Consider the following 23,606-nt stretch of genomic DNA (forward strand, 5'->3'; position numbering starts at 1 on the left):
TCAGACACTGCAGCAGAGGAGATCTGCAGATCAACACGTTTCTCTTTCTCTGTTTTGTTAATGTGAGCTGAGAAATCAGAAACAGTTGGATGAATCAATCCCTCCTCTGTGATGGAGAGCAGGAACTCTGGTCTGGATCTCTGGTATTGTCGGTACCACTGGATATTGTAGATAGAACCCTCATATTTACAGGTCAGGTTGATGTTTCCTCCCTCTGCAACACGTTCTTCAGTATTTTCTGGTTTTATGCTGTTCATGGAACCCATGGCTGCAAAATGAGTCATTCGTGTCAGTTAGTCTGCAAGAGATTTTAAAAGAGACTCAACAGAGGTTCTTGACTTTTACTGTCATCTTTCATCATTTTAAAATGCATTAAAAACCCAACATGTTCTTTCTGTTTGTGAATTTACTTCCACAAAATCATCCAGCTATGAAAAACAGATATCTGGTTAATACATCAGGTAAAATGAGACTTTCATCTCTGTTCTAACACTCACCTATAAAGTGAGATAAAAGTATAAAGAGGTAAAGCAACATGTCTTTGGAGTTGTTGAAACCAAACAGACAGCAGATGATCAATGTTCTTCCACTGCAGTAGAATGAAGAAACTAAAAAGCCTCTCTGCTGCACAGCCCTTCTCCTCAGCATCAAGCTGATTGGGATTTTACTTCCTCAAACATTTCTGCTCTGCAGACAGAAAGAATCTCATTGGTTGAGTTGAACCTCAGTGGGCAGGGCCAGGAAATCACCTCTATGGGTTGTTGAACCATCAATGACATCATGAACTTCATCACAGTTTAACACGGCTTTCAGTTCTGTTAAGTTTGAGTTGAACACTGAGATCCATCAGCCTCCTGACAAACTCATCATATTTACTTGGAGCTCCTGACAGTTATCTCAGGCCAAACACTCGCTCCAACTATTTAAAATGTCAGAAAATGTCTTTCTGTGTGCATGAAAAAGAACAGCTTACCTGAACTAAAACTTGTTACTGATTATGTTTGTGTCTCCAGAGAGATTGTGTCTCCAGCTATTAGTCCTGGAAAAAGTAGAGAAAATGAAGCCATTAGACTAACATTGTTCATGAGGCTGAGAGGAGAAGACAGTGGAAAATGTCAACTGTACAGTGTTACTCTGTGGACACAAACTGATCAACTGTTCATTTGACTGATTTCTATAGAAATCATCTTCCAAGGTGTTACCTAGTGAAGGAAACATGTTGTATTAAAGTTCTGTTCCAGAGTCAAATATCCATCATTTGGAAAATATCACACAATGACAAAAACATACGTACCTACAAGAGCTGAAAACAGTGAAATGACAGCCAGTGTTTCCATGGTTACACAAGTGAAATGTGCTGTAAGTGAATGTTGAGTTTGAATAAGTGTTGAGTGGTTTTGTGAGTTGTGTTTGGTCTGATGTTCACAGCTGGAATCAAACAGCTCTCTGCCATGCAGCCACCTCTGCAGTCAGTAGGAGGAGACTCATATGTCAAATGACATTCATTTGTAAAACTCTTCATCACAACTGTGTCTCATGAGGGAAAAGAATCTAGACTGTTTGATAAGAAACCACTGAAGTTTAACAGTGTGTGACTCCCTCTAGTGGATGTTGTGGAGTATTCTGTTGTCTTTGCTCCAAAGGTTTTTGTACAGAGTTTTGGTGTTTCCTGTCACTGTGGGCCGCACAGCACAGTAGTACACAGCAGAGTCAGACACTGCAGCAGAGGAGATCTGCAGATTCATTTGGGTTCGACCCTCAGTCACTTTAACAGATAACCTCAAGTTTGTTAAATTCTTTTCTGGTTCTGTTCCATAATGAGAAATAAGGAACTCTGGTGGTTTTTCTGGATATTGTCGATACCAGAAGAAATAATCACCAGCTGCAGCAGCTTTGGAGTATTTGTAGGACAGAGTAACAGTGCTGCCTTCTAAACTGTTCTCTTCATTGTTGACTGGAGTGAGTTCTTGACAGCTGACCCCTAAAGGAAGAGATAACTCTGTTATAACATTGTCAAAGACTCAATAAATGAATTACATTTAGAAAACATTAAAATATTTAATGGATAAATCAAACATACCTGCTAAAATGCAGAGAAACAGCAATACAAATACAGAGCTATTCAATGCCAGCATGTTGAATGAAGGTAATGTTTGTGGTTTGTGTATTGAACTCTGCTGAATATGGAAGTTCGTCTCTCTTCTATAGTTCAGTAACAGCTTAGCTCCTCCCTGAATCTCTCCGTCTCCTCTTAGATCTGTATTTTCACTTCTCTCAGTTACTCTTTCTCTACCTTCAACTCTGGAAACTCTGTTGATCTACACAAACATCCAGCAAACAATCAAAGATGTTTTTTGTTTTGACTCCAATTTTTTTTCCATAACTCATGTTTTGTCTTTTTTCTTTTCATTCACTTGTTCCTGAGAATGTTCATTTTAGCAAAACAACCAATATTTTATTCAGCTTATTGAAATATATTCAGGATTTACTACTTTTTTGCACTCCTTTGCACATGGGTTTAAACAGACATATCACCACACAACAATATAACTGGGTCCTGTTGGAATGTCAGATTTTCATGTGCAGCATCATTTGTGTTTCTTCATGAAGCTTTAATGTTCTCCGGCTCGTCCTCCTGCTGTGGTCTGCTGAGAGTGTTGCTGATAGAAGGTCACAGTTATTCTAGTTAAAGGTGCAAAATAAGATATTCAGCCCTACTAGATGTCAGTAAACAACTATTTGCTATGTAAAGATATAGTGGAGTAATGGCTACCTGAGCAGTGGATGAAGTCACACTCCCTCTGTGTGTGTTGTAATCTGAGACTCTCTGGTCTTTGTTATGGTAGCTGGTCCTGCTGCACGTGCATGTTAGTGCATGTGAGTCATTCTCTGTACTCCCTGCGTCCATTTTCAAGATGGCGGCCGTGTCACAAACTTAATCATATTACAGCCAAACAGTTTCTGAAAACATTTGAGGCAAGAAATAGGCAATACAGTAACACAGTCTTGATCCATATTTGATCAGCACTGACTAGTTTGACACTTTGATCTGAGTTTTGTGAGCTATGTGTTCGAATGTCGCTTTCTTTTAATGTATTTTCCAACTTAACTGAGTAAACAACCTTCGTTCTTTTGGTCTAGATGCTGCTGCTCTAGTGCGACATCTAGTGGGGCTGATTATCATATTTTGGACCTTTAAGTATTAAACAATACCTGAAGACAACATGAAGTCAGTGAAAAAACAAAGAAATAGCGCGAACACGGCAGGGCTCCAATGTCCACTGGAATTTACTGCCCCAAGGTGACATTTCAAGCAAACCTGCTCTTCATTAGACTCAAGTGACAACAGCAAGATGCCATCTTAGATATATACATGAATACAAGTCACATGAGGTGGTCATGTGACTGTAAACTCCGATATAACCCAAACACATCCCAGGGGTAACAATATGTACATACAAAAATACACACAAAAGTATGAAGAAAAGTATAAACTTCCTCCCGGTAGTGTACATAGTTCTGTATATCTAAAGTTCAGGATTCAATGATGTGTTATAACACATAGTAAACAGTCCTGTATCCAAAAAGTTCAGAAGTCAAACACTCAGTAAATCTCAAGAAAAAAACCTTGTCTGTGCAACTTATAATAAATATACACAGATATAAATACAAGAATCCACTAGTGTAAGGTAAATAGACCGCTACCAGAGAAGACAGTAAAGACACAAAGTATGCAACAATACAGTATATACAAAATTATACAGAAATATACAAAAATATGAATGAATGAATGAATGAATTAATTAATTAATTACAATTTATTATTGTGCCCGCATGGGCTTACGAGACAGGACCAGAGTACAACGTATATACTGTAAAAAGAAAATCTTTCACCTTCAAACCTAGAGACCATCTTTAGATAGTACAGACATTCTAATTTACTATCAGAAGCTTACCATATATTACTGAAATGTCTAAGTAAATACTAATCAAACAGTCTATCTTGCCTTCTTTTCCAAGCTCTTGAGACAAAGTTAGCAAACTTAAATACATCAACCTTTCCAGTTTTTGCTCATCTGAACACCAACATATTTCAGGGTTTAGTCGAGCAATTTCATGAAACAGTAGCACTCTTAAGTCTTCATAATTTGTACCGTACAATAGAAAATGGGACTGACTTTCCACTTCACCTTAATCACAATTCTCACACAATCTGTTTTCCTCTGGAATATTTTTGAATCGACCAACCTCAATGGCCAGAGGAGGAATACCAGCTCTCAACTGTGCAGCCAAAGATCTTTGGTTTCTAGATAAACAAGATGTTACATATAATTCAGGGCCAAAATTCTGTTTGATATGCATACATGTCCTTAGTTTTGGTTTTGACAGAACGTTTTCAAACCATTTTTCTTCAAAATTCAGTAAAAGCTTAATTTTCATGGAGTTACACACAGATTATTCCTATAGATATACAGCATATCCACCTCCTCTAAAATTGAGTGAAGCTCTTTTGCCCATGGAGAACTGTAGAATTTACTCCACATAAATACTTTTTATTTATTCTGTCCTCTGACATTTTGATTAGACGGTTCCACAGTCGGATCATTTCATATTTTCGTTGTATAGACCCTTGTATAAAAATGTGTGTGTACAGGATAGATCAGGATGAACCCTGTAGTACACCACAATAACTCTAGACTGTTTCATATCAAACCACTGAAGTTTAACAGTGTGTGACTCCCTCTAGTGGATGTTGTGGAGTATTCTGTTGTATTTGCTCCAAAGGTTTTTGTACAGAATTTTGGTGTTTCCTGTCACTGTGGGCTGCAGAGCACAGTAGTACACAGCAGAGTCAGACACTGCAGCAGAGGAGATCTGCAGTTTGACTCCACGCTTGTCTTCAAACAGTCCAGTGAAGAATCTTGTTTCTGACTTCAGAGAATCTGCTGGTCTTGTTTTGTTCAGTCCTGAGATGTACATGAGGAACTCTGGTGGTTTTCCTGGATATTGTCGATACCAGAAGAAATGATCACTAGATGAAAGTTTTGGGTATTTGTAGGACAGGGTAACAGTGCTGCCTTCTAAACTGTTCTCTTCATTGTTGACTGGAGTGAGTTCTTGACAGCTGACACCTAAAGGAAGAGATAACTCTGTTATAACATGTTGTCAAAGACTCATAACATGAATACATACAACTTGCTCAGTTTTCAATCAAACATCAATAGAAGTAAATATGAAGTGTGTCACCTACCTGTTAGTGTGATCAGAAACAAAGTTGAAAACAGACTTAATTGCATTGACACCATCTTGAAGATAAGAAGAAACTGTCTGTGTTGTTTAGTATGAAACACCACAGTGAAAGTTTGTGTCTTTCTGTACTTCAGTGACAGTTTTGCTCCTCCCTTAATCTCCTCCTCCCTGCTCTCACAGCTCAGAGAGTGGCTGCACCAGAGATGGGCTCCTGAATACATCTCAAACTTGGACCTACAAAGTGGGACATTTTGCAAAATAACCCTCAAATAATCTTCAGAAGATACTCTACAGAAGAGGTAACAAAATTAATTAACAGTAGAGGAAATATCATCTTTAGATATATTTTCAAATCAAAACAGCTAGCTAGCTGTCAACTGCTACCTGCTACTGTTACCTACATTCCAAAGGAGAAACTGCACTGAGGAAGCTAACAGAAGAGTTATTTTGTGAAGAAGAGAAAGAGACAAGAAGAGAAATTAAGGGGTCCTTGTTGGTGGTATTCTCTCTCTCCATGAACTGGTGTGATGGTGGCACAACCAACGTTTGCAGCGGCCTCTCGTAGTTCTGACTTGCAGTATCGTTGTCCATGTCTACGTCTACATCTGTGACATCCTGTGGAGTGTAGGGGAAATATGTCTATAATATGTCTATATCAGTTTTTTTGGACATTTGTGACAAAGACTTTTGCTTCGAGAAATACTGGCTGGGAGCTAAATCAGCTGATGGCATTTGGTCTGCTGTACCCAGTGGACCCAAAGCAAGCACAGATGAGTGCAAGCTAACTGTTAACCTATACATACCGGTCATGCAACAACAATCATGTTGCCAAATGTTCTCTGGACAGCATAATGGATTATATAACTCCCCCATCAGTGCTGGTCAGTCGTTGACATGCAAGAGCTGTCTACATCCAATTGAGACATGTACTTTTCTGTCTAAAGGCACTTTAATACACTGTGCTGCTAACGGCTCGTTTGTTTTTTGTTTTTTTTCTCTTGGGATTTATGTGTTTTTATCATTTTTTTAAATAGAATTTTTGCATACACAGTATATCTTTATCCTCTCTGTTGTTGTTACATTGCTGTGAGCTGGGAGGAACAGCATTTTGTTTTTTGTATATGCAAATACACACGAAAATGTCAATAAACTAAATCTTGAATCTTGAAGTAAATATTTAGTTATGTAGTTAAATAGTGCCTCAAAACCTCTGTTGTATCATCACTGAATAAGAAGTTTTTAAACATCCAGCTTCTCATAGAGTCCAGGCAATCCTTTAAATCAGACAATTTGCTGAAATTGCCACATCTGAGGGAAATGTACAGCTGTTTGTCGTCTGCATAAAAGTGAAAAGATATGTTAAAACAGTAGTATATGAATAGAAAATAAGATAGGGCCAATAACAGACCCTTGAGGCACTCCATAACTCAAGACAGCAGCATCAGACATATCATTAGCAACCATCACAAATAATTGTTTATTTGATAAATATGATATAAACCAGCTTAAATCAGAAACAGATGGGCCAACCCACCGTTGTAGCCTGTCACTGAGGACTCCATGATCCACTGTATCGAAATCTGAGCTAACATCCAACAACTCAAAATATTTTTTGAAATAAAAGGTCATTTTGAGCTAGACCTGAAATGATTGCATACAGTTGGATCCATATCAGGTTTGTTAAGCAGACACTGCACACTAGTTAACTTTAAACAGTTAAGAAGCATTAATCATGGCCAATAACCAAAGACCTACAGTGGCTACAACCTGTTTGAGAAATGTACTGTAACTTGTACTGAAATTCTTCAAGAAATTCATAATGTAGTGCCATGTTAATAGATAGTGATATGTAGCACAAGAAGCTAGCGAAGCTCTGTTAACAGAATAGCGTTACTGCACATGCTCAGTAGTCAGTGACCATATCTCATTCACACTCGTAGTTCAAACAGTGGAGGCAGCAGACACCCTTGTTGAATGTCTAATGGAAACAGCTCATGATAAAAACTGACAGTATGAAACAAACATTCTCATATTTTCATTACATTCACTTTTTAACCCGACGAGTAACTTCAGGTTTTTGTTCAATACGCAGTTTTATGTCACTTTATGTTTGATGGTGTCTTGTGTTTGAAGCATCATCCAGCTGGTTCGTCATTGATGTGGATTTGCTGCTCATGTGAATCCTCCCACAGTGTTTCATTAGCAGCTGTAACCACAGTGACTCTGATAAAACAGGAATTAGCAGAATCCATCTGATATGAAGCTGTGGTTTGAATACCACTTCCCTCCTCTTTGAAGAGTAGTCAGATATCTGTGTTCAGGTTTTTGTACAGCCTCTTCTACACTTTCTATCACTGTGTGTCTAGAGCACAGTAGTAGAGAGCTGTGTCTGCCAGGGTTAGACTCTGTATGGTCAGCTCAGTTGTTGTAGCTGATGTTTTGGATCCATATCCTATAAACTGAGGTGCCTGAAGGTCAGAATGATGTTTGTACCAGTAAAGCCAAGGATTAGTATCGGTTGTCTGATAGGTACATGTGAGTTTGACAGATCCTCCTTCTCTTCCACTGACTTGTTCTTTTACAGGAGAGATTGTGTCTCCAGCTATTAGTCCTGGAAAAAGTAGAGAAAATGAAGCCATTAGACGAACACTGTTCATGAGGCTGAGAGGAGAAGACAGTGGAAAATGTCAACTCTACAGTGTTACTCTGTGGACACAAACTGATCAACTGTTCATTTATCTGATTTCTATAGAAATCATCTTCCAAGGTGTTACCTAGTGAAGGAAACATGTTGTATTAAAGTTCTGTTCCAGAGTCAAATATCCATCATTTGGAAAATATCACACAATGACAAAAACATACGTACCTACAAGAGCTGAAAACAGTAAAATGACAGCCAGTGTTTCCATGGTTACACAAGTGAAATGCTGTAAGTCAATGTTGAGTTTGAATAAGTGTTGAGTGGTTTTGTGAGTTGTGTTTGGTCTGATGTTCACAGCTGGAATCAAACAGCTCTCTGCCATGCAGCCACCTCTGCAGTCAGTAGGAGGAGACTCATATGTCAAATGACATTCATTTGTAAAACTCTTCATCACAACTGTGTCTCATGAGGTAAAAGAATCTAGACTGTTTGATAAGAAACCACTGAAGTTTAACAGTGTGTGACTCCCTCTAGTGGATGTTGTGGAGTATTCTGTTGTCTTTGCTCCAAAGGTTTTTGTACAGAGTTTTGGTGTTTCCTGTCACTGTGGGCTGCAGAGCACAGTAGTACACAGCAGAGTCAGACACTGCAGCAGAGGAGATCTGCAGAGGAACTGATTTGTCCTTAATCTCAGCGTCAAATCTTTCTTCATGGAACTCGGCAGCATTATCTCCTCCACCAGAGTTACGTTGCAAAATATACTTTGGGAAATCATTTACTTCTTGTTTGTACCAGAACAAAGTGGGACCTGTGTAACTGGTCTCAAATGTACAAGCAAGTGTAACTGTGTCTCCTTCAGCAGCAATGACATCTCCTGTTGGCTGGGTCACGCTGTCTTGTCCTTTACACTCTGGGGAAGAACAGAACATGCAGAGGAAGAGATGAATCAATAAAGATGATTGATTAAAGGAGAACAATCAGCAGCTTTAAAGAGTTACCTAGCAGACACTGACACATCTAGAATAGTCTGTTTCTACTGACTGCTGTCTGTCAGACTGAACTACACCTCGTTCTCTAAAAAGGTTATAAATGGCAGCAGGAATTACCTGTTCCCTCTATGATGGACATTAAAAGCACTTATAGCTCAGTTGTGTGTTAAAACTGTTGAGAAAGGAAACACATTCTGCTTTCTGTCTTACCAAAGAAAAGAGCAGCAAGAATAATCCACAGCCAATGTTCCATCTCTACAACAAGGTTTAAATCAACAGGAGAAACTATCTGATGTTCAACATTCAGTCTGAGAATTGTTCTCTTCACAGCAGCAGTTATTATTGACAGAATGGTTGAACACAGTGCAGAAGTAGTGCACCGCCTACTTGATAATGTGGCCCTCTAGTGGAGGTAAAAAGTTCAGTACAACAGTGTGGAAAAAAGGCTTCCAGCAGCTTGTCAGTGTGTCAGCTTGTGTTTTTGTACAGAGACTGTGGGTTTGCTGTCACTGTGGGCCTCATAGCACAGTAGTACAGAGCAGAGTCTGTCACTGCAGCAGAGGAGATCTGCAGATCCATTTGAGTTTTATCTGCACTCACATTAAAAGACAGTCTAGGTACTGGATCTGATATTGGATCCCTTGTTCCTGTGTGAGAGATGAGGAATTCTGGTGGTTTTCCTGGATATTGTCGATACCAGAAGAAATAATCATCAGCTGCAGCTTGTTTTGAGTATTTATAGGACAGAGTAACAGTGCTGCCTTCTAAACTGTTCTCTTCATTGTTGACTGAAGTGAGTTCTTGACAGCTGACACCTAAAGGAAGAGATAACATGTTGTCAAAGATTCAATGAATGATTCAGAATTTACAAAATACAAGAATGAAATGTAACATACCTGTTAGAATGACTAGAAACAGTAAAGAAAATACATAATAGTCCAATGCCAGCATGTTGAATGAAGGTAATGTTTGTGGTTTGTGTATTGAACTCTGCTGAATATAGAAGTTCGTCTCTCTTCTATAGTTCAGTAACAGCTTAGCTCCTCCCTGAATCTCTCCGTCTCCTCTTAGATCTGTATTTTCACTTCTCTCAGTTACTCTTCCTCCTGGTTAACAGACTGGTTACATTTATAACTGGAGTTGCAGAAAGGTAGCTGATCACCTTTTCAGGCTTTACAAACACAAGAAGAACCTATTGGTTTGCTTCAAAAGTGGAGACAACATTACCTCTTCACTGTACGATTTAAGCCAGCTGATGATTAAAGGAAAACACAGCATCAAATATTATACACAGACTATGAGCAGTAAGATTAACATCAACAGACAGTTTCAGCAGATTTCACCTGTTTGGTAGAATTTTAGGGGCAAATTAAAATATCTCAGTTTAAGAATCACTTGATTGTAGGAAGATCTGGAACACTAACACTTAACTCTTTGATCCAACAGTAACATCTAAACTGAAAATAAGAGGACCCAGGGTTGAACCCTGTGGTTCACCACAAGAAATCCAAGAGAACTACAGAGAAACTTGTTTTATAATAAGAATAAACCAATCAAACTCTGAGTCTGTGATGTCAACCGGTTCATGAAGAGAAATTATGATGTCATATTTTCTATAGAATGTTGATATGATCTATTTATCTGTATTGCTTCTATTTCTGTTGTTTTCATCACCACTACAAGAAATCTAGACTGTTTGATAATAATTGACTTGACAAATAATCAGCCCACCCTCCCTTCTATATTCACCTTCATCCAGCCCTTTTGCACTTTGTGCTCCGGCACATTCATGAACCTGAATAACAGGAGTGCCTGGAGACGCCTGCACAGTCCGTACATCCAGGATCTACCACGCTGCACTTAAAATACGGTCCGTTATGTGTCTACAAAAGTAATCAGTGAAGATGTTTCTTATTATTTATCCTCTGGGCCAAACTGTCAGTGAACCAGATTCAGCTTTAAGATTAAAACAGCAGTGGACTTCCTCTTTCTGCACCACTCTCTACATTTTGTCATCATTACATTAGAAACATCACAAAATTTCAGATGTTGTTTCAGTCACACCATTGAAAAATCTATCTATATGCCGATGACATTTTATTATATTTCACAAAATCCTATATTCCTTCTGGTGTAATAATAATAATCAGATCTCAGAGGGAAACAATGTTGGTATCTCTTGGTTTCATGGCAGGAGCTGAAATTAAGGAGGGCTTTTAAGAAGAACTCTAATGGAAACAAAATTATCTTAGACAGTCATTTTTGTGTTATTAGCATTTTTTTTCCCTTTTTTCTTTCAGACACACATGAAAAGGTCAGAGGTCTAGTGTGGGGGGAACATGGGGAGGCAGGCCGTATGCACTACATTTGTACAATGATTGTACCTACTGTATATGTACATAGTGTAACTTTAGAGATCACACTCGTGTTTTGTTATTTTTACATATTTGTTATGATTATGTCCTGCATTCTATGTCAGATCTTCATTTTTTATTCTTTAGACTTTTGTCAATTTATTGACAGGATTCAGGATATCAGCTTAATGCACATTTACCCTTTATGAAACTGAAATAATAATAAATTACATCAAGGTCAAAGGATACCTGGGTGATTTTCCATGAAATGATCAAACCAGTTTAGAAAACTAAAATATGAGCAAACAAAGTCCTATATCTGTTTAAAACATTACAAATACAAATTTTAATTTACATCTCAAAACCAGGGACAATTCAATAAGAACTTTAATGCAGCACATAAATAAAAACACATCAGAGGTGTTCTTTTGGTATTCTTAAAGAAACATGCAACAAACATACTGACATGGAAACCTTTGGTGTAAAAGAAGAACCAGGTGATATCATCTTTTGCTGACAATACTCTGCACTTTGTTTCTAATCCTCAAAACTCTATTAATGTAAACTACATTTTGAAAGGATTTTAAAATTATGGCATCCTTTCATCCTTCCATTAACACCATGTTTTACACAATGATTTATGATACCACTGCTAAACAGACACACTGTCAGTTGAGACTCAAAGACTTCATAGATATGTAACAATACTTTATATAATCCCAAGATTAAGATCAAGAAAGTGTTATAATCCTGCATGTATTGTTGGTGTCAAACATCCACAGAAAAATATTTGATTTCAAGAGAGAAAATGTTTATTGTTTCAAGCATCTAAGTCATCAGTACTACAATAATGCAGTTGTTACAGTTTGAAGTTACACAATGTTACACTGTTCTGATTAGAGATCAGAGTGAGAGCAGTAGCAGAGTAAAACCAGTAGCAGAGTCCCAGTGAGTCAGGTCAGGACTGGGAACACTGCTCTCTCCTCAGTGTCTCTGAGACTGGAGTCTGGGAGCCCTGGGTGGCCTCACAGGTCACAGAGCCCACCTTCCTCCACTGGTCTGCAGGGAGCCTCAGGGTGCTGCTCCAGCTGTAGCGGCCGTCCTTCTGCAGCACCCCGGGGCTCCTGCTCTCCTCCCCGCTGCTGCTGCTGCTGCTGCTGCCGTCCACCTTCCAGGCCAGACTCCAGTCTGAGGGGTAGCCCTTGTTGGCCAGACATATGAGCGTGGCCTTCCCCTGCTGCAGCTCCTCGCTGGAGGGGGGCAGCACCGTCAGGGTGGGACGGACATCACCTAGGAGACACCAATCAGATCAGAGGACAGCTGTCAATCCAACACCAGACACTTGGACACCTTTACTGTGAGAGGGTGGAGCCATATGAGGACTCTTTCTGTGCTGATATGCATGAGAGGTTTCTCAGAGGGAAGTGAAACAGTGTGTCAGTGAGTGACTGGTGGAGCAGAAAAAACATCTGACAGAAACTCCTTTAAGTCCTTTATATGACTGTTTAATGTATTTTATTTTACACTATACACTATATATAAATAAGGACATAAAGTTTGAATATATAATTCAGACATCTATGATTTAGTTTGAATTTATAACAACATATTTACTTTCAAAACTATCAAAAGATCAACAGTTAATCAGATTCATCAGTCAAAACTAACAGACCACCGTAATATACGGAAAATGTTGAGACATTCAAAAAATGAAAAACTCTCAAAAATCTGTCAAAATGATTTCAGACTGAGGTTAAAAGACAACTGGAGACATTTTAAATGATCAGAGATTCACAGCATTTCACATTGTTTATCTTCTTTGAATTTAAATTATTAAATTAAAACAGAGAATTAAAGGCTGAAATTAAAATCATTTTTAAAGTAGGATTGTTGTTTTTTACTCTGTCCTGCAGTTCAAGCTGTTCACATTTAACAAATTAACTTGAACATTTCAAAAAAAGTTCAGTAAAGCTGCTTTGAGTTCAACTTTAAGGAAACACAAGAGGAACAAACAATAAAACTGAGACTTTAAAGTGTTTTAGATCAGCACAGTGGAAACTTATATCTACTACAAATGTTCAGACGTAGAAATTATAAACTTAACTGATGATACAGTATTTAATATTTTAGCAGAAACTTACTTCCAATATCCAGTCTGGTTCCTCCACCAAAAATCAACCACAGTGATACAAACTCATTGAGCCGCCGTACAAAAACCTCTCAGTGTAGAGAGACACGGCTCTCTGACTTTGACACAAACAAACTCACCAAAATGAAGTAAAATTACTGAAATAACTCGAAAACTTACAACAACACAGAGCCGCCAATTTATGAATATGTGATTTTATTTCGTATATAAATTAATTTGAATTAATGTTAAATTTGTGTTGTAATACATTTAACTGTAACAAAATATATTCTGAAAGAAAACAGTCGTCAATACACATGAAGCCCAAACCACATAAAAATAAACACTGACACATCCTAATCAATACTGTGATAAGTTGATTGATCCATTGATGAAACAGCATCATCAGAGTAATCCAAGTCCCTGTTGGAGTCAGTCAGAGCATTTCCATAGAGAGCCACTTTGCATCAGCGGCACCATGCTCCAGTGCTCTGGGAGAGTTTATAGTCCTGAGAGTTGAACACTGGATGACTGACAGCTGTCCTTCATCACAACAGAAGCCACAGAAATCCTCCTCATCAACAACATGACTTTGATCTCCGTCCTCATCTGGACTCTCCTCTGCTGCTGCTTCACAGGTAAAGTCCAGAGAATCAAACTCCTCTCCTCTATGAACATCCGTCCCTCTGAAATGAAGCCCACAAAACCATCAAAACCATGACGCTGCTTTATGTTTTGTCTCTGTATCCTCAGAGTCCAGAGGCCAGATCACAGTGACTCAGCCTGCAGCAGTGACATCTGCTCTGGGAGGCTCCGCAACCATCAGCTGTAGGACCAGTCAGGATGTTCGTAGTTGGACTTCTGGTTGGGACACCTACCGCTTCTTAGCCTGGTACCAACAGAGAGATGGAGAAACTCCTAAACTGCTCATTTATGATGCTAATCAGCGAGCATCAGGGATTCCAGATCGTTTTACAGGCAGTGGAAGAAACTCTGACTTCACTCTGACCATCAGTGGAGTTCAGGCTGAAGATGCAGCAGTTTATTACTGTAAGAGTCACCACTATATCAACAGTCAGTATGTGTTCACACAGTGAAAAAGCGTCGTACAAAAACCTCCCTCAGTCAGACTGAACAGAAACTGACTGATACAGTTCACTGAACACACACACACACACACACACACACAGACACACACACACACACACACACTTTATTAAGTGTGTCAAAACTAAAACTATATTCAAACAATGAAATAAAGGACTCACACAAACAGTTTTATTTATAAGGAGATTCCTCTGAAATCAGTGAAGTTTACCATCACAGCTTCTTAGCATCAACTCAACAATGATCCCATGTTTGTCATTAATTATGAGCTCAGTGTTTCCTCTTTGAAAAGAGAGAATATACCAGTCTGCTACTGTTGGTGAGCCATGGCTCAGTATGGCTGATGACCTTTAACCAAAACCATCAAAACAGGTGATATACTGTGGTTATTACATATGTAACAACAGCTCACATGTTGTAACAAGATCATTAAGGAACAGAAACATGTCAGGTATTTGGGCGGGAAAAAATCAAGGTGGTTAAGCTGTTATCTTCATATCAAATATTTTATTTGTGCAGGTTTTGAGACACACAGCTCTGAGATTTGTCAGCCCAACAAAGGAAGCGGGAGTCATTTTCACAGACCTATCTGCATGGAAAGATATCACATGAAAGAGCCGACCAGCAGTGTGTTTGAGAAGCAAAAAAACTCAACTAAACATTGACATACATTAGTATTAAACTGTATCATGCTTATGATGGTATGGTATATATGGCTGTGAAGTCAGAAGGAGGAGGATGGAGTGGATGGCAGGCGTACAACATGCAGGACTCTGGCAGCAGAGACCCAGGTTTGCATCCTGAGTCCCGTGTGTAGTTGGGTTTAGGCAACAAGTCAGGGTGGGGGCGACTCCACCCACTGCAGGGAGAGAGACTGATCACATTTCTGCTCTTCAGTGTTTCACTTCCCTCTTTGAGCTCAGTAACCATGGCAACAGAGAGGCATCACTGCTGAACCATGACAACAGACAGGTTTCAGTACTAAAGATAAAAAGTTGAAAGCGCTCTCTCTTACTCCAATGTATCATTTTCAACAACCAGACTAATAGTTTACATCTTCATCATTTCAAAAATCACCCGTTAGCAAGAGTGTAAAACTTTAGTTTCATTATATTAAAATCGACCAAAACCTTCAGGTTGTGTGAACCAGTTTCAGTTTGAAGGATAAACAGCAGCAGAGAGAGAGGGAGAGAGAGAGAGAGAGAGAGAGAGAGAGACTACTAAATAAACAAAAACTGGCAATAACTTTTTGGAAACATCTAAATTCAAGCCCAAAAGACACACTTCCTTTCAAATCACTAAAAAACCCAAGAGCTGAACCCTGAAAACAGCCCCCTCAGTCAGCTGATGATGAAACTAACCAACCAGGTTCCATCAGCACTGATTCAAAACAACACAACAGAATAAAAGTAATTATGAATCAATCAAAAGATCAATATTTAGAACATTGGAGAAATGAAACAAAAAGCCAAAGTAGACTAAATTGTTATTTGGCTCTAAACAGAGAATATAAACTGGCTGAGTATCTCCAGTCTGTCAGAGATACCAAGCAGAGACGGATCCTGACCAATCACAGGCTCAGTGACCAGCTGGCAGTAGAAACAGGAAGTTACAGACAGACATGGCGCCCAGAGAGGAGCGTGTATGTGCTCACTGCTCGACAGGGGAGGTAGAGACAGAGATGCACTTCCTCCTCCACTGTGAGAAGTTCTCTTCAGTAAGAGACTTCCACTACCAGGAAATAGCCAAGAAAACACCAAACCTCCAGATGTTAACTCCAGAGGAGAAACTGGCCGTTCTCCTGGTGAAGAGACAGCAGCTCCTCTAGCAGCTAAATATGTATCTGCCTGCCACAGCCTGAGGGACTCACAATCACTGGAAAATCTATATTTATAAGATATTAAGTAACTGCATCAAATTCTATAAAACTGTGTTGTACTGCAATCAAAGAATGGACTGCATCAGTGTAATATAGAACCTGCATGTGACACCTGTATATTTAATGTCTATATGAAATATGTAATATATGAATCCTCTGTAAACTGCTTTGGCAACATGTTTACTTTTTTGTTCATGCCAATAAAGCTATTTTGAATTTGAATTTGAGAGAGAGAGAGAGAGAGAGAGAGAGAGAGAGAGAGAGAGAGAGAGAGAGGACACATGTTTCTCAAACATTTGTTGTTTGATATCCTTAACGTTTAACAGTGTGTGACTCCCTCTAGTGGATGTTGTGGAGTATTCTGTTGTCTTTGCTCCAAAGGTTTTTGTACAGAGTTTTGGTGTTTCCTGTCACTGTGGGCTGCAGAGCACAGTAGTACACAGCAGAGTCAGACACTGCAGCAGAGGAGATCTGCAGATCAACTCGATTTCTCTGGTAATTGAGTTCAACAGTCAGTCGAGGGTGCGGAGGTTTTGCATTCACCACATTAGATGTTGATTTATAGATCAGGAGAAGGAACTGAGGAGCTGATCCAGGATCTTTTCGATACCACTGAAGACTATGAGCATTTACTGAATAGTTACAGGACAGAGTAACACTACGGCCCTCTGATGAAAACACTTCAGCACTGCTGGCAGTAATATCATCTTCCAAGGTGTTACCTAGTGAAGGAAACATGTTGTATTAAAGTTCTGTTCCAGAGTCAAATATCCATCATTTGGAAAATATCACACAATGACAAAAACATACGTACCTACAAGAGCTGAAAACAGTAAAATGACAGCCAGTGTTTCCATGGTTACACAAGTGAAATATGCTGTAAGTGAATGTTGAGTTTGAATAAGTGTTGAGTGGTTTTGTGAGTTGTGTTTGGTCTGATGTTCACAGCTGGAATCAAACAGCTCTCTGCCATGCAGCCACCTCTGCAGTCAGTAGGAGGAGACTCATATGTCAAATGACATTCATTTGTAAAACTCTTCATCACAACTGTGTCTCATGAGGGAAAAGAATCTAGACTGTTTGATAAGAAACCACTGAAGTTTAACAGTGTGTGACTCCCTCTAGTGGATGTTGTGGAGTATTCTGTTGTCTTTGCTCCAAAGGTTTTTGTACAGAGTTTTGGTGTTTCCTGTCACTGTGGGCTGCAGAGCACAGTAGTACACAGCAGAGTCAGACAGCTGAAGCTTCTGGATCTTCAGAGGAACTGATCTTAAGTTGGAATCCAGTGTGGATGAAAATCTTTCCTTAAACTCATCTGGTGTGTTCCCTTCATCCAGTTTAACTCGGCTCAGGATGAATTTGGGGCTGTTGTTTCCTTCCTGTTTGTACCAGAAGAGGTAATAACTTGTACTACTGCTGTTATATTGACAGTCAAGTGTTACTGCCTCTCCTTCAGCAGCAGTCACATCTCTTTTTGGTTGCAGCACGTTGTCTTTTTGTGCTCTGCATTCTGTAAAACAGCAACAAACAGTATCAGTGAGCTGTTAAAGAATCATGTCAATGTTGGATTGATATGACAGAAACAGAGCTGTGTTCATACCAAGGCACATAGCAGCCAGCAACACTGAGATGAACAGAGACGTCATATCTGCAGTGTTGAGTAACTCTGAGCTACAGCGAGTATAAAGAAGACTCTGATCTCTGTTTAGTCTTCATCAACACTAAGTTGGTGGATTTAAAGGAGGAGTCTGATCACAGTGACAGAGCTCATTCACAGCCCTGTGTTATTCCTCCTACTGACAACTTTACACTAAACACATGTTTGTGCCTCTCTCCTTTCCTAGCATAGCATGTCTTGTATGTAGTCATCACTGGAGATTGAATGTTTCCTGTTTTACATCTGGTGCAGACTCACTTTGATCCTCAACATATAATGATTGATTTATTTATTGACTGGGACAGTGTGCAGTTTTAAACATTAAAGATGCACCAGAGTTAGCTTGAAGCTAATTTGCATCCCTCATCCTGACAAAAAACATACAACAGCACATCAACAAACAGTACAAAGCAAAAAAAACAACATAACAAAACACACAGAATACACCATACCAAATAGAAAAAACAAAGCCACACACAGCACATCACATACACCCACAATGTCAATCAGAAATTAATAATGTAAACTTGTCAAATTAAAAGCAAGACTACCTGCGCTAATGAGAAGACCATAGATGGAGTTTAGACTCAATGGTCACACAGCTGATTGGTCTTTAGTAGATTTTTTAATTTGGCCTTGAATGTATTGTTTGAACTACAGTTCTTCATATCATCAGGTAGGACGTTCCACTGAGTTGTGGCTTTCACAGAGAAAGCTGATTGTCCAAATGCAGTGTGATTAAATGGTACAATCTTGTGTAGAGGATATTCTGGAGGATCTAATAGAACTTACTGAGCGAGTGAACACAAAGTCACATAGTGGAGGAGGCCAAACCATTTAACATTTATAAACTAGGCACAAATTTGAGAATAATTTAAACTTCTCAAGGCTCAGTAAATTGTATTTCTCCAGAACCCTACAGTGATGGAAATGCATTGGCTTTTTGTCCAGAGTTTTTAGAGTTTGTTTGTAAAAGGACTCAAGAGGTTTTATGGCTGTTTCTCCAGCCTGCCCCCAACATGTGATCAATAAGACATCTGGGAAAGAATCATAGCTGCATAAATATCTGCAGCGTCCAAAGAGAGACAGTTTCTAATATGTCTAAAATTTGCTAAGTTGTACTTTATGGTTTAAACCGTTTTTAACATGTTTCTCAAAGTTCAAATTTGGATCCAGTGTCACACCAAGATATTTTAAATCAGTAACTATGTCAATTTTTTCACCTTTGATGAGAATATCAGTGTTAGGAGGTTGTACCATAGTCTTAGAGAAAAACATACCCTTTGTCTTGTTTACATTTAGACTCAGACATGATTGATCAAGCCAATGTCTGATCCTTTCCAATGCAGTTGTTAGCTTAGCAGCAGCTAACTCAGCTGTTTTTGCATGTGTGTACACAACGGTGTCATCTGCATACATTTGTAGTTCTGCATCATGACACTGTTGAGGGAGATCATTAATATATAGACTAAATAATAGGGGACCTAACACTGACCCTTGTGGAACACCCATTGTGCACTTCATGTTACTGGACAGTGTGTCACCAACTTTAACACATTGTCTCCTATTAGATAAATATGAAGACATCCATGCCAGTGCTCTAGATTAGAAGTTAAATTTAGAGAGTTTCGATATTAAAACATCATGATTGACTGTGTCGAATGCTTTACGCAGATCTAAAAATACAGCACCAACTACTCCTCCTTTGTCAAGTCTTGATTTAATTTGCTCTATTAGGTGCAAGGTAGCAGTTTCAGTGGAATGATTTGCTCCAAAGCCAAATTGCAAACAATGTAGACCAAAATTGTTTGTATTAAGAAATGTTGTCAGTTGTTTAATGACAACTTTCTCAGCAACCTTTGAGAGTACTGGCAGTATACTTACTGGTCTGTAGTTACTGGTTTCAAGGCGGTCTCCAGATTTAAAAACAGGCGTGACAACGGCACGTTTCCAGTCATCAGGAAAGGAGCTGTGTTTAAAAGACAAGTTAATTAAATTATCAATAGGGGGAGTTAAAATACCTTTGTGTGATTTGACAAACGTGGTGTCAAATTGGAAAGCATCTCTATATTTAAAGCTTTATAAGGAGCTGATGATTTTGTTTACCTGTAACTCATTAGTTTCTACCAGCTCGAAAACCTGACCTGTAGCATCTATAGGAACAATATCCAGTTTCCTTGAAGATGATCTTCAATTAACTTTCCCTGTACTTTGAGTTTAAAATTTTGTGTCCCTCCTTGTGAGATCATCAATGTTTTTCCAGATCATTTACTGTTGCCTTTTGCCTCATTCAAAATATTGAGATAAAAACGAGATTTAGCTTCTCTTAGCTCTTGGATAACTTTGTTCCTTAAACCTTTATAAATCAGCATGTCGGTGTCTCTTCTAGTTTTAATTGCCGTCCTTAGTGCAGCATCTCTAGATTTCATTAGTTTCCACATATTTTCATTAAACCAGGGTAAATTGTTTTTATTTTTAGATTTTATCTGTATCCTCACATTGAATATTTCCCTCACAGAGTTGATTCTGTGAGTAAAAGTATCACAGCCTGTCTAATGGAAACAGCTCATGATAAAAACTGACAGTATGAAACAAACATTCTCATATTTTCATTACATTCACTTTTTAACCCGACGAGTAACTTCAGGTTTTTGTTCAACACACAGTTTTATGTCACTTTATGTTTGATGGTGTCTTGTGTTTGAAGCATCATCCAGCTGGTTTGTCATTGATGTGGATTTGCTGCTCATGTGAATCCTCCCACAGTGTTTCATTAGCAGCTGTAACCACAGTGACTCTGATAAAACAGGAATTAGCAGAATCCATCTGATATGAAGCTGTGGTTTGAATACCACTTCCCTCCTCTTTGAAGAGTAGTCAGATATCTGTGTTCAGGTTTTTGTACAGCCTCTTCTACACTTTCTATCACTGTGTGTCTAGAGCACAGTAGTAGAGAGCTGTGTCTGCCAGGGTTAGACTCTGTATGGTCAGCTCAGTTGTTGTAGCTGATGTTTTGGATTTATATCGTTCATCTGGAATATATTCAGCTGTGCTCCCTTCTCGTTTCCAGAGTATAAACTGAGGTGCCTGAAGGTCAGAATGATGTTTGTACCAGTAAAGGTAACTCCAAGCTTCACTTGTCTGATAGGTACATGTGAGTGTGACAGATTCTTCTTCTCTTCCACTGACTTCATCTCGTACAGGAGAGATTGTGTCTCCAGCTATTAGTCCTGGAAAAAGTAGAGAAAATGAAGCCATTAGACTAACATTGTTCATGAGGCTGAGAGGAGAAGACAGTGGAAAATGTCAACTGTACAGTGTTACTCTGTGGACACAAACTGATCAACTGTTTATTTGACTGATTTCTATAGAAATCATCTTCCAAGGTGTTACCTAGTGAAGGAAACATGTTGTATTAAAGTTCTGTTCCAGAGTCAAATATCCATCATTTGGAAAATATCACACAATGACAAAAACATACGTACCTACAAGAACTGAAAACAGTGAAATGACAGCCAGTGTTTCCATGGTTACACAAGTGAAATGTGCTGTAAGTGAATGTTGAGTTTGAATAAGTGTTGAGTGGTTTTGTGAGTTGTGTTTGGTCTGATGTTCACAGCTGGAATCAAACAGCTCTCTGCCATGCAGCCACCTCTGCAGTCAGTAGGAGGAGACTCATATGTCAAATGACATTCATTTGTAAAACTCTTCATCACAACTGTGTCTCATGAGGGAAAAGAATCTAGACTGTTTGATAAGAAACCACTGAAGTTTAACAGTGTGTGACTCCCTCTAGTGGATGTTGTGGAGTATTCTGTTGTCTTTGCTCCAAAGGTTTTTGTACAGAGTTTTGGTGTTTCCTGTCACTGTGGGCTGCAGAGCACAGTAGTACACAGCAGAGTCAGACAGCTGCAGCTTCTGGATCTTCAGAGGAACTGATGTCCCGTTAACTGTAGCATCAAATCTGTTTTTCTGGAACTCTGCAGCATTATCTCCTCCACCAGACTTGTAACGCCGCAGCATATACTTTGGAAAATCATTTACTTCTTGTTTGTACCACAACAAAGTGGGACTTGGGTCTCTGGTCTGAAATGTACAAGCAAGTGTAACTGTGTCTCCTTCAGCAGCAATGACATCTCCTGTTGGCTGGGTCACGCTGTCTTGTCCTTTACACTCTGGGGAAGAACAGAACATGCAGAGGAAGAGATGAATCAATAAAGATGATTGATTAAAGGAGAACAATCAGCAGCTTTAAAGAGTTACCTAGCAGACACTGAGACATCTAGAATAGTCTGTTTCTACTGACTGCTGTCTGTCAGACTGAACTACATCTTTTTTTAAAAAAAGTTATAAATGGCAGCAGAAATTATCTGTTTCCTTTATGATGGACATTAAAAGCACTTATAGCTCAGTTCTGTGTTAAAAACTGTTGAGAAAGGAAACACATTCTGCTTTCTGTCTTACCAAAGAAAAGAGCAGCAAGAATAATCCACAGCCAATGTTCCATCTCTACAACAAGGTTTAAATCAACAGGAGAAACTACCTGATGTTCAACATTCAGTCTGAGAATTGTTCTCTTCACAGCAGCAGTTATTATTGACAGAATGGTTGAACACAGTGCAGAAGTAGTGCACCGCCTACTTGATAATGTGGCCCTCTAGTGGAGGTAAAAAGTTCAGTACAACAGTGTGGAAAAAAGGCTTCCAGCAGCTTGTCAGTGTGTCAGCTTGTGTTTTTGTACAGAGACTGTGGGTTTGCTGTCACTGTGGGCCTCACAGCACAGTAGTACAGAGCAGAGTCTGTCACTGCAGCAGAGGAGATCTGCAGATGGATTTGTTTTCCCTCCACTGAAATCTGCAGTCCAGAGATTGGAGCATTTAATATCTTTCCAGTTCCTAAATGATAGATGATGAATTCTGGTGTTTTTCCTGGATATTGTCGATACCAGAAGAAATTATCAGTGCCATCAGCTTGTTTGGAGTAGTTGTAGGACAGAGTAACAGTGCTGCCTTCTAAACTGTTCTCTTCATTGTTGACTGGAGTGAGTTCTTGACAGCTGACACCTAAAGGAAGAGATAACTCTGTTATAACATGTTGTCAAAATCTCAATGAATTAATCACATTCAGATACTATTAATATTAAACTTTTATAAAGTACAGAATCCAACATACCCCTAAAAATGGCCAGAAATAGTGAAGAAAATACGGAGTATTGCAATGCCAGCATGTTGAATGAAGGTAATGTTTGTGGTTTGTGTATTGAACTCTGCTGAATATGGAAGTTCGTCTCTCTTCTATAGTTCAGTAACAGTTTAGCTCCTCCCTGAATGTCTCCGTCTCTTTGTAGTTCTGTATTTATAGTTCTCTCTGTTAGGAAAGGCAAGTTTATTTGTGTAGCGCATTTCAACAACAAGGCAATTCAAAGTGTTTTACATAGAGCATAAAAGGCATCAAGACAGAATATAAAGGCAACACAAGTGAAAAGACATTTAAATACAATAAAAAGTGTTAAATTTGGAAATAAAAAGAAGCTAAAAAAGAATAAGACAGATAAAACAGGAGAATAAAAGTTACAGTGCAGTGTAAAATATTGACCCTTAA

General features: G+C 38.9%; 1 long non-coding RNA gene and 3 gene segments (V, D, J or C); 1 reads left to right on the forward strand and 3 right to left on the reverse strand.

Annotated features, from left to right (window-relative positions):
- Nucleotides 1-4,827: 4,827 nt before the first annotated feature.
- LOC122993861 lies at nucleotides 4,828-9,831 on the reverse strand (the record flags this gene model as incomplete). The annotated part of the segment is given in 2 exon segments: nucleotides 4,828-5,132; nucleotides 9,777-9,831. Coding segments are annotated over 2 exon segments (360 nt in total), but the record flags the coding sequence as incomplete, so codon positions are not given.
- A 2,192-nt stretch (nucleotides 9,832-12,023) lies between these two features.
- On the reverse strand, nucleotides 12,024-13,751 carry LOC122994089. The segment is given in 3 exon segments: nucleotides 12,024-12,524; nucleotides 13,376-13,453; nucleotides 13,730-13,751. Coding segments are annotated over 3 exon segments (432 nt in total).
- A 204-nt stretch (nucleotides 13,752-13,955) lies between these two features.
- Nucleotides 13,956-14,177, forward strand: LOC122993865. The gene is made up of 2 exons (XR_006406445.1): nucleotides 13,956-14,000; nucleotides 14,116-14,177. It is a non-coding gene; the product is annotated as an uncharacterized LOC122993865 (long non-coding RNA).
- A 7,674-nt stretch (nucleotides 14,178-21,851) lies between these two features.
- On the reverse strand, nucleotides 21,852-22,512 carry LOC122993856 (the record flags this gene model as incomplete). The annotated part of the segment is given in 2 exon segments: nucleotides 21,852-22,180; nucleotides 22,470-22,512. Coding segments are annotated over 2 exon segments (372 nt in total), but the record flags the coding sequence as incomplete, so codon positions are not given.
- Nucleotides 22,513-23,606: the final 1,094 nt, after the last annotated feature.

The sequence above is a fragment of the Thunnus albacares genome, chromosome 12, assembly GCF_914725855.1.
Source record: "Thunnus albacares chromosome 12, fThuAlb1.1, whole genome shotgun sequence".
Classification (NCBI taxonomy): domain Eukaryota; kingdom Metazoa; phylum Chordata; class Actinopteri; order Scombriformes; family Scombridae; genus Thunnus; species Thunnus albacares.